General features: G+C 36.9%; 1 protein-coding gene across 1 annotated transcript; it reads right to left on the bottom strand.

Annotated features, from left to right (window-relative positions):
- Positions 1 to 324: 324 nt before the first annotated feature.
- Positions 325 to 10,894, bottom strand: LOC108696830 (tapasin-related protein). The gene is made up of 7 exons (XM_041569725.1): positions 10,314 to 10,894; positions 6,595 to 6,627; positions 4,988 to 5,326; positions 4,152 to 4,442; positions 2,677 to 2,778; positions 2,007 to 2,047; positions 325 to 889 (listed from the first exon to the last, which is right to left on the bottom strand). Exons 1-6 carry the CDS (start codon positions 10,366 to 10,368, stop codon positions 2,019 to 2,021), a joined length of 849 nt encoding a protein of 282 aa, XP_041425659.1. The 5' UTR covers positions 10,369 to 10,894; the 3' UTR covers positions 325 to 889; positions 2,007 to 2,018.
- Positions 10,895 to 11,577: the final 683 nt, after the last annotated feature.

Here is an 11,577-nt window from a genome sequence, read left to right as displayed (position 1 = left end):
ACTTTAGGATGGAACTGCTTTCTGGCAGGTTGTTGTTTCTACTACTCAATGTAACTGAATGTGTTGCAGTGGGACCTGGATTTTACTATTGCGTGCTGTTCTTAGATCTACCAGGCAGCTGTTATCATGTGTTAGGGAGCTGCTTTCTGGTTACCTTACCATTGTTCTGTTGTTAGGTTGCTGGGGGGGAAGGGGAGGGGGGTGATATCACTCCAACTTGCAGTACAGAAGTAAAGAGTGACTGAAGTTTATCAGAGCACAAGTCACATGACTGGGGGCAGCTGGGAAACTGACAATATGTCTAGCCCCATGTCAGATTTCAGAATTAAATATAAAAAATCTGTTTGCTCTTTTGAGAAACGGATTTCAGTGGAAATCTGCTGGAACAGCGCTACTAACTGATATTTTTTGAAAAAAAAAACATTTTTCCCATGACAGTATCCCTTTAACCTTGTTGTTAACCCAGTTTTCATTATGAAACTATTTCATCACCCAATTACAGTAAAACCTTCATTATTCATTCCATTCCATTCTGGAATTGTTGTTGTTTTTTTCCTGGTCCCACGCAAGCAAACTGTATTGTTTCTTTCATAGATTTTATGTTTTCCTAAAATTCAAGCTGTTTTGACACAAAAGTAAAATTGGAATTCTGCTGTAGACAACCAACAAGAATGGCAACTTCTAAAAATTTGAATAAAGAAAACATGTCAGAGAAAAAAGGCTCCCAATACCGATGTGAATGTCAGCTCCATAATGAATGTTGCCTTTAATTTTAAGTGGGCAAACATGTTCAAGTATCCAGTTCCGTGTAATAAATCCAAGAAGTCCTGCTGGGTCGGTAGAGTAGAAAAGGCACAACTCATGGCCCATTTTAGGTGCAATCTGGAAACTAGAGGGATAATAATAATGTATAAGGTAATAATAATCTCATGATTTTATGTTGTTTCATATATTAAACTCATTTAGTGCTATTCTTCCTAAGAAACTTAGTAGGAATTCATCTGATTCCATGTGGTCAATGTGGCTTTAAAGGAGAACTAAACCCTAAAAGTAAATAAGGCTAAAAATGCCATATTTTATATACTGAACTTATTGCACCAGCCTGAAGTTTCCTCTTGTCGATAGCAGCAATGATCCAGGACTTCAAACTTGTCACAGGGGGTCACCATCTTGGAAAGTGTCTGTGACACTCACATGCTCAGTGGGCTCTGATTGGCTGTTGAGAAGCTAAGCTTAGGGCTCGTCACTAATTATCCAGCAGAAAATGAGCTTCCCCTGTAATATAAGCTGATGCTACAGGTTTGCTGATTATTAAATTCTGATGCTAATTGTATTGGTTTCTGTGCTGCCATGTAGTAATTACCTGTATTAATTACCAATCAGCCTTATATTGTGACAATTCTATTCTATGTGTACTGTATATTGTGAGTGGGTCCCTAGGCTCAGTAAGTGACAGCAGCACAGAGCATGTGCAGTGAATCAGCAGAAAAGAAGATGGGGAGCTACTGGGGCATCTTTGGAGACACAGATCTTTACTGCTAAAGGGCTGTGGTTGCCTTGGGCTGGTACAGAAGCACAAAACATAATGTACAACTTTTCTATCCTACTAGTTAGTTATCCTTTACGCGGCTTTTCACAATACATTCATTTAATTCCTAAAACAGAGTAAAGGGAGTCATATCTCTGCCAGGTCTGTTAATCCTCTGGGGCTTGCAACATGGTTTCAGGAGTCAAAGTCAAGAGTACAGATGATGTAAACAGCTTTCAATAGCAAATAACTTTCAGTCCAGTTAATATATTTAATTACCCATATAAAAATATAATTGCCCCTAATAAAGGATCCCTCCTCCCATTTTTTAATTTTTTAATTCCAATGTATAGGGCCACCATTAGGGGGTGATGGGCAGCAGTCTTCTCAATGGCCCAGATGGAAGGCAGGACCTCCTCTAAATGGGAGTGTTTTGGTGGATTGGGGACACTTTATATTGGTATGATCACAGCCTTACCTAAATGTCCATCTATTTCCTTTTTTTACACCTCTTGCCAACTAGAAAAATGAAAAAAGATTGATTATTACCAAAAAACAAGAGTAACAGTATGCTATTATGTATTCACTAAAAAATAAAGAACATTAAGCACAGAGAACAGGGTTAATTGCTTTGGTTTATACAGAGGGTAGTACTTGGGGATTCAATAGTATTCCATAAGCAACACAATTCCCACTGATTATAAAGCAAAATGCATTCCCTTTAATAAAATATTGGTGGATGGAAATATCATAGGTGGGGGTTGGGATGTCCAAATCCTAGTTTTAATGCACTCCTAATTCATTTTCCTTTCAGGGCTGAATAGAGTATAAGGGGATATACACTAGATTATTGTATATAGAGAGAACCATCCTTTTACAGAAATCTGCCTTCATTCCTGGAAAATTTAATTTTGCTCAACACGGCACAAGCAGTTAGTTCTAAGATCATTGATTGTTTTATAGAGTATCATAAGACTATTGTTTGCTCTATTTATAGCTATAGCAAATGCTTCAGTATAGATAACCAACATGGCAGCTCCTAACAATAAATGCAAGCACACAGCTTAATATGTGAGCACAAATCTGAATTATGAATACTCTATATGGGGAATTCATGGAAGGATAAAATAAAATTCTTGTTACCCTACCTGTTAGTGTGATGCTCATTAGCAGGCCCAAAACAAGGCAAATTTTAATGATATTGAGATATTCCATAAGCTGGTTCCCTGACAGCCCGTGTTCCCCAGGATCTGCCAATAAAATAATAAGGATTTAATTAAATGGCTGCATATAATTATTAACAAATCTTCTTCCCAGAGTTGCTGGGTAAATTTAAAACACAGAAAAACACATTTCTCAAAAGTAGAGATGCACCGAATCCAGGATTCGGTTCGGGATTCGGCCAGGATTCAGCCTTTTTTTCAGCAGGATTCGAATGAATCCTTCTACCCGGCAGAACCGATTCGGAATTTGCATATGCAAATTAGGGGCAGGAAGGGAAATCGCGTGACTTTTTGTCACAAAACAAGGAAGTAAAAAACGTTCTCACCTTCCCACCCCTAATTTGCATATGCAAATTAGGATTCAGTTTGTTATTTGGCCGAATCTTTCGAGAAGGATTCGGGGGTTCGGCCAAATCCAAAATAGTGGATTCTGTGAATCCCTACTAACAAGTGATGAACTGCCAATTTTGCTTATGTGAAAGGTTATTTAATTCAATAAGAATGGTTTTCATTTTCTGAGATTAAGGGGGTTATTTATTAAGGGTCGAGTTGTGTTTTCCATGAAAATTCGAGTTTTCAAGTTGATTTTTTTGGTCAAAACTCACATTTTCAGGTTAACAAAAAAAACAAAATCTTTTTCTAGTTTTTTAAAAAAAAAAAACCTCTAATTTTTTAAGATTTATTATACCCTGACCCTGGAAATAGCTCAAATCCCAAAATACTCCTCTAAAACCTGTCGAGGTCATGTAAGAGTCAATGGCAGAGGTCCCTTGAACCATTTGAAGATGTTAATAGTCTTCATGATGTTTGAGCTTTTTTCGGAGGGTTTTGCCTCTAAACTCGATCAATTTGAGCGATTAGAGTTTTTTCCTGCCAAAAAACTCAATCAAGTAGAGTTTGGGTCAATCAATTGGGTTTCACAACTTGCAGAATCGAGTTGTGAGTTCATTCTAGCTAATTTGAGGTATCAAAAACTCTAACCCCCTAGCTGTTCCATGAAAGTCCATGAATTATACATTCCCGGTTATCTTTGCTTTATGGCAGTTTATACACATACTCTCAACAATAATCTACCTAATCTAGTTTCTAGACTGTACCACTTTTTTACTATAAAACCTTTCACCTCCCACAGACAGATGCACAAAGTACATAGTATTCTAAGCATAATTAATATTGTAACCCTTTAAGACCGCACATAGTAAAGAAGACAATTATAATTCTCTTGCTGTTATATTTAGCAACCAGCATATAATACATGAGTAGACTCGATGGGCTACACCTTCTGTCCATTTACAGCATCCTCGGCAATTGGGTATAGGGTTTTGAACTATTTTCCAAGTAAAAAAGGCAAAAGATTCAGCTCTTAATTTGTTAAAGAGGAAAATTCCCATCAAGCTCACCGTATGTGTAGTTACTGCTCAGCGGCTCCACCAAGGAAACATGTCTAACAGAGCAAGTGAAGGTCTTCCATGTGGAGCTACAGGGTATGGCCACATAATGGATGGACTGAAAGTCTCCAGATTCCGATTTCCAAAGCTCTGCTGGTCCAAGAGCTGTTATCGATAGATCTGAACTATGCCAGCTGAAGTTAACCGGAGCTGGGTGAAAACCAAATGTCCTACATGCCAAAACTATGGTTCCTTCTTTCTGTCCTTGGACCTGGAGGTAAATCTCTGGCTGGTTTGGATGTCCTACAAAAACAGAGGTACACTGACAGTGTATACAACTTTAACACATATATCTGCAAGAGAGGAATACAGTTAATTGGTAAACAAACAAAGAAGTTGTTGTTTGCAGCTCTACATGGTATTTCTATTTTCTAGAAATATTTCCTATCTCTATAAACAAACTTACAGGGTAGTTCCTGCTGAAATGTGTTCAGTTTAGGGGAATACCTATACTAGAGTGGATTTATGGCGTCCCTCTTATCAAGATCCGTATATCGGTTGTTATGAACCCTTAGGTACAGTGCTACTAATCGCTACTGAATGTTGATGCTTCATAAATTGTTGTAGTTCAAATTCTTTTACTGGCCAAGCCCTATTGGTTGTTAGGCTATGTTTTCCATTCTTTCTCTCTCTTGAAAATCTGTCCAACACCTCTACTATTAAGGTTTTCTGGAAACATGAGTGAGAGTCAATATATTCCATGCTTTCTACTGGTGCAATGATAAAGGCTAGATCTGCTAAGCTTTCTATCAAGGGCTCAATTGTGGAACCAATGTTACCATCCTTACCATAAACAACGAGCCGGGTTCCATTACCTTCTTTCTCTTCCTTTCCCCATAACCAGACCTTGCAGACATAGATACCAGCATCTTCCCAGCTTATATTACTGATGATTAAGGAACCATCCCCTTTGCCCAGCGAAGTCCTAGGATAAGCCAGGGAAAAGTGTCCTCCAAGAGATATAGCTCGGCCAGAGCTTCTGTCTTCTTCCAAACTGAACCTGTTCCAGGAGACTGCACCTTTTCCATTAGGGTCTCCAGCTGGGAAGGAACAGTTTAGAATAGCTTGGTCCCCCTTAGTCAGCACAAGAGATGGGGGTGATTGTAAGACATGTAAATCTGCATCAGCTGGAAAAGGAAAATAGATACGGTGCTGTATTGATAATTTGGCACCTCAACCAAAGTGTTTTTGAATTCAAAGCAAGATGCAAGACAGTTGGAGATGTGGAACTTGGTGGAGAGTCAGGAAGGAATTGTTTCCCTTCTAAGGCAAATTGGAGAGGCTTCAAATGGGATTTTTTGACTTCCTCTGGATCAACTAGCAGTTAGGCAGGTTAAAATAGAGTTAAAAGGTTGAACTTCTATGTCTTTTTTCAAATTTTCTAATGAGCGAAGACTGACAATAGCTTACTTCAAAAGTGCTAATTTATTTCTCTCCATAAACTTCATCCATGGGCAAACTTAGCTATCAGTGGTTTACTGAAGGTGGCAGGTTACCTATCCATCAGCTGAAACAACTGATATATTTGTTACTCTTCGCAATAATATGTAAGATGTAGAATTTCAGTCTCCTAAAACATTAGGGGGCAGATTTATCAAGGGTCGAAGTAAAAATTCAAATTTTTGAATTTCAAATTAAAATTTTCAAGTTTTTTATGGCCAAAACTGTTCAATTCGACTAGGGAATTGTGAAAATTCGAGTCAAGTTTTTTTTTAAATTTAAATTAGATTTTTGAAATTTATCATACAGTGACCCTTTAAGAATTCAAATTCGACTATTCATCTTAAACCTGCCGAATTGCTGTTTTAGCTTATAGGGGACATTCTGGGATCAATTTGGAGTTGTTTGCTGCCTTTCTGAAAATCTAGATTTTACCTTTTGAATTGATTCGAGTTTGCGGGTCGATCCTGTTCACCCGAGTACAAAAAATTATATTTTTTTTAATAAATTGCAGTCAAATTTCGAGTTCAAGTTTTTTTATGGCCAAAACTGTTCAATTTGACTAGGGAATTGTGAAAATTCGAGTCAAGTATTTTTTTTTCAATTCAAATTAGATTTTCGAAATTTACCATACACTGACCCTTTAAGAATTCAAATTCAACTATTCACCATCTTAAACCCGCCGAATTGCTGTTTTAGCTGATAGGGGACGTTCTGGGATCAATTTGGAGTTGTTTGCTGCCTTTCTGAAAATCTAGTTTTTTTGTTTTGAATTCGATCCTGTTCACCCAAGTACAAAAAATTATATTTTTTGCTTTAATGAATTTAAAACAACTCCCATGAACTCGAAATTCGACCCTTGATAAATTTGCCCCTAGTTGTTGTAACAGAAAGAGCAATACCTACTAACAGGATTATTTAAGGATAGATAAATTATCTGTTAGGGAGGACTCACTTTTTCGTCCTGGTGCATGAGGCTCCATAAATGCTACAAAAAAGCAAAAGTGTGAATAAACAACTATTAAAAAAAAAGGTATTTCCTAAAGGGCTTTCCAATATGTCCTATTTCCTGAAGCCATCTACTATCTAAGACCAAAAGAAAAGTTCTACCATTTCCCAAATGGAAAGAGCTCTGAGCTAAAACTACAGGTATGGGTCCTGTTATCCAGAATATTCAGGACCTGGGGTTATCTGTATTTTGGATCTTCATACTTTAAGTCTACTAGAGAATCATTTACACATTAAATAAACCCAATAGGCTGGTTTTGCTTCCAATACAGATTAATTATATCTTAGTTGGGATCAAGTACAAGCTACTGTTTTATTATTTCAGAGAAAACGGAAATCAATTTTAATTATTTGGGTAAACTGGAGTCTATGGGAGACGGCTTTTCCATAATTCAAAGCTTTCTGGATACCGGGTTTCCAGATAATGAATCCCATACCTGTACTAATAGTATAAGAGCTTTTTGAAACCACTATTAAACTCAATTTCTCGAAACCCACAAATGCCATGAAAGTTATTCAAAGATCTGAATATAAAAAGTGTGAATGGAAAAAGTGCTGAACGATTGAAAAAAATATGAATATCTCTAAAACCTCAAATGTTTAAATTTTTTGGACAATTACAAGAGAAAAATAATCCAAAAACATCTAAAAGTCTGAATGGCTAAAAGATTTTTCAATAGGATCAGCGCAGCTCCCAATAACTTCTATGGGACCTCGATTGCTTTTACAGGGAGCTGTTTTGTACTAGAGTTTTTTGTAGTTTTTATACTTAATAAATCTCAAATATTTAGGGGGTTAGTTATTGTACACCGAATGCCAAAAACCTGAAGAATTTGTGCTATAAAATCAGAATTTTTAGTGGAAAAAAAGAACACAAATGTTTGGGGATTTATTATACCCCCGTTGATGGAAAAAGTCTGAATCTAAAAATCCGGCATCTCAGACCTGCCGAGGTTGCATATAAGTCAATGGGAGAAGTCCCAAAGATATCTTGATCTGCACTGGGTTTCGTGCAATAATCCGAAGATTTTGTGGTATTTAGGCAAAAATCAGAAAAATATTGAGTTTTCAGGGGTGGAAAATTCAAAAAATTCATATGAGTAATTTTCAGAAATTATTGAGATAAATTCAGACTTTGACAAATGGGCCTCTTTGAGTTTTAGGGGGTTATTTACTAAACTCAAAATGCAAAAATCATAAAAAACTCGTGATTTTTTTTATAAAATCGGACTTTTAATAAATCACAAATTTTTCAGAATTTATTAAACCCTGAGGACGGATAAGTCCGAATCTGAAAATCCGGCATCGATTGCATATAAGTCAATGGGAGAAGTCCCAATGATTTTTTGATGTGCGCTGGGTTTCGGGTAATACCCCAAAGTTTTCTGGCGAAATTTGGATGAAAAGGTCAGAAAAATTCGTGAAAATCTGATTTTTTCCCCACACAGCACATTTTTGGGAAAATGTAATAATAAATAAGCGTTACAAACCTGAGCGGATTTGATGGGAGTTTGTAGCAGAAAATATTGAGATAAATTCGGCCTTTGATAAATAACCCCCCTTAGAGAAATAATATAAACATATTTTTAAAAATGATAAATGCTTGGAATACTCTTCAACATTTATTAAACAGGGAACATAAAGGTTTATTTATTGCTGCAAAATAATTTACATTGTGCAGATGTTTTCTCTTTATCTTCTTTTATTACATTATCAAAAAGGTGGCATTCTGCCCACTAAAAAACAAACAAACTACATTTGTCATATACTTTATCAAAGTCTGAATTTATCTCAATATTTTCTGCTACAAACTCAGATCAAATCCGCTCAGTTTTTTTGCTCTTATTTATTATTACATGTTCCCGAAAATTTGCTTTGTGGGAAAAAAACTGATTTTCACTGATTTTTTTGGACTTTTTCACCCGAAAACTCTGAAATCTACGGGGTATTGACCGAAACCCAGCGCACATCAAAAAATCATTGGGACTTCTCCCATTGACTTATATGCAACCTCGACAGGTCTGAGATGCTGGATTTTCAGATTCAGACTTATCCATCCTCGGGGTTTAAAAAATTCCAAAAAATTTGGGATTTTTCAAGAGTCAGATTTTATAAAAAAAATCAAGAATTTTTCGTGATTTCTGCATTCGGAGTTTAATAAATAACCCCCTTAGTGATCTTCAGTTTCATACTGATCGTATACATTAGATAAAAGGGAAATAAGAGGGATATTAATCCGCATGGGTCACCCACATTAAGAGCTCTAAATAACACTGGCTGTATGGGAGGGTGGTACAAGCCCTTTCTCAATAAGAACATTTGAAAACATCTAAATTTTGCCCAACTGAAATGCAGTTAAATGTTTTGTGGTCAGATGAGACCAAGATACAGCTTTTTGGTTAAAGTTCAAAGTAATATGTGTGTTGCAAATCTACCACTAAAAAACTGTATGCCAAGAGTTCTCTAACATAAAACACTGCCACATAAATACATGGACATTAAACCGTGAACCATATATGATTAAACATGGATGATCGAGGGATACTAGGGCTCATTTACCAAATCAGAGATTCATGCAAAGAACTAAATTTGCAATGTATTGCAAATAAATTAGAAATTTGGTTTTCAAAATAAATTTGAAATGTAAATCTGCATATTTTTGCTCACAATGCAGCATCATTAAATATTCTGCACTATAACTTGCATGAAATGCACCAATGCAGGTTCCGATAAGTATGTGCTCTGGAGAATTAAGGGGCACATTTACAAAGCTCGAGTGAAGGATTCGAATTAAAAAAACTTCGAATTTCGAAGTGTTTTTTGGGCTACTTCGACCATCGAATGGGCTACTTCGACCTTCGACTACGAATCAAACGATTCGAACTAAAAATCGTTCGACAGTCGATAGTCGAAGTACTGTCTCTTTAAGAAAAACTTCGACCCCCTAGTTCGGCAGCTAAAAGCTACCGAACTCAATGTTAGCCTATGGGGAAGGTCCCCATAGGCTTGCCTGAGTTTTTTTGATCGAAGGATAATCCTTCGATCGTTGGATTAAAATCCTTCGAATCGTTCGATTCGAAGGATTTAATCGTTCGATCAAACGAATAATCCTTCGATCGTTCGATCGTAGGATTTGCGCTAAATCGTTCGACTTCGATATTCGAAGTCGAACGATTTTAGTTCCTAGTCGAATATCGAGGGTTAATTAACCCTCGATATTCGACCCTTCATACATCTGCCCCTAAGTGTAAGCAGTGGTGTCGATTTTTTTCAGTGGGATAGTGGGAATCGCTGCACTTTACACCAACAATAACAAGACACAAACAAATTGTTAATTCCAAGGTTCCCTTCTAATCTATGCAGCCTACAGTATCATTTAGATTAGATCTTGCGTGTAATTCTCCAGTAGAGTAGTCTAATCTGGAACATTTTTTCCAGGATCCTACCAAGCTGCTTCAATTAATTTGCCACTAGATGAATCAATTGCCCAAGAAACTGGGGAATAAATATTTCAGAACTGATATCTACAAAAAAGGAGAGAGAAAAACAAACACAAAACTCTACAGGAAGAGTGACAAATAAGCGTGCCTCCTAAAACTCACATTTTAAACTTCATCAAAAATAAAAATAAACTCATTCTAGTTGTGTGGGCAGCTGATCACTTACCTTTGGGCAGAAATCCCGCCAGCAGAAGTAGGTTGAGACTGCAAGACCACACCATGATTGTCAGTACTGGAGATAGAGGGGACTCTGTAATTCTTTAAGCCCTTACAAAGGTGGAGCTATTAGGACTCTGTCTACAGTCAGCGATTTGTCTCTACCTGTGGTTTCTCTTATATATAACAGCTTATTTTATGCAATTACTATGAGAGTTGTGCAGCAACATGGGCAGAGGGTTCCACCCACCCAGTAACACATAGCAACTAAATAACACTTTGTTTTCTTGATTCCAACTGTGCTAGAGCAGCAAAAGCTGAATGGTTTCTATGGGCAGTGGAAAACTTCTGCCCATGTAATTAAAACACAACTGTAATATCCCCTTCCTGCCCACATTGTCACACTGAGGCTTGAACTTTATCTGTCACACTGGTGACAAAGTATGGCTGTCATAAAAAATTAAAATTGCATCTTATACTGATATAATAACTGGGGAGAATGCTTAAGGCGGCCATAGATGTTAAATGGGTGGTTTACATTTAAAACTACTATTAATATAGTTATAGAGTGGCCATTTCTAAGCAACTTTTCAATTGGTCTCAATTCATTTTTTTTATAGTTTTTTAATTATATTTCATTTTCTTCTGATTCTTTCCTGCTTGCAAATGGGGGACACTGATCCCATCTAAAAACAAATGCTCTGTAAGGCTACACATTAAGGGGCAAATTCATCAAGGGTCGAATACCGAGGGTTAATTAACCCTCGATATTCGACTGGGGAATGAAAATCCTTCGACTTCGAATATTGAAGTTGAAGGATTTTGCGCAAATACTTTGATCGAACGATCGAAGGAATAATCGTTCGATTGAACGATTAAATCCTTCGAATCGAACGATTCGAAGGACTTTAATCCAACGATCGAAGGATTATCCTTCGACCAAAAAAAGTTAGGCAAGCCTATGGGGACCTTCCCCGTAGGCTAACATTGAGCTCGGTAGCTTTAAGGTGGCGAACTAAGGGGGTCGAAGTTTTTTCTTAAAGAGACAGTACTTCGACTATCGAATGGTCGAATAGTCGAAAGATTTTAAGTTCGAATTGTTCGATTTGAAGTCGAAGTCGTAGGTCGAAGTAGCCCATTCGATGGTCGAAGTAGCCAAAAAAACAGTTCGAAATTCGATTTTTTTTTTTCTTCTATTCCTTCACTCGAACTTATAGAATGGGCCCCTTATTGTTGTTGTTAGTTTTTATTACTCTTTCTATTCAGGCCCTCTG

The sequence above is a fragment of the Xenopus laevis genome, chromosome 7L, assembly GCF_017654675.1.
Source record: "Xenopus laevis strain J_2021 chromosome 7L, Xenopus_laevis_v10.1, whole genome shotgun sequence".
NCBI lineage: Eukaryota > Metazoa > Chordata > Amphibia > Anura > Pipidae > Xenopus > Xenopus laevis.
Note: the sequence above shows the minus strand (reverse complement) of the source record. Positions and strands in the feature narration are given on the sequence as shown.

Coding starts and splice junctions, on each gene's coding strand:
- LOC108696830 (XM_041569725.1), bottom strand. CDS start 10,368: ATGGTGTGGTCTTGCAGTCTCAACCTACTTCTGCTGGCGGGATTTCTG. Junction 4,443..4,987: donor AACCCGGCTCGTTGTTTATG/GTAAGGATGGTA, acceptor CTGTTTTTGTAG/GACATCCAAACCAGCCAGAG. Junction 2,779..4,151: donor GAGCAGTAACTACACATACG/GTGAGCTTGATG, acceptor TTTTATTGGCAG/ATCCTGGGGAACACGGGCTG.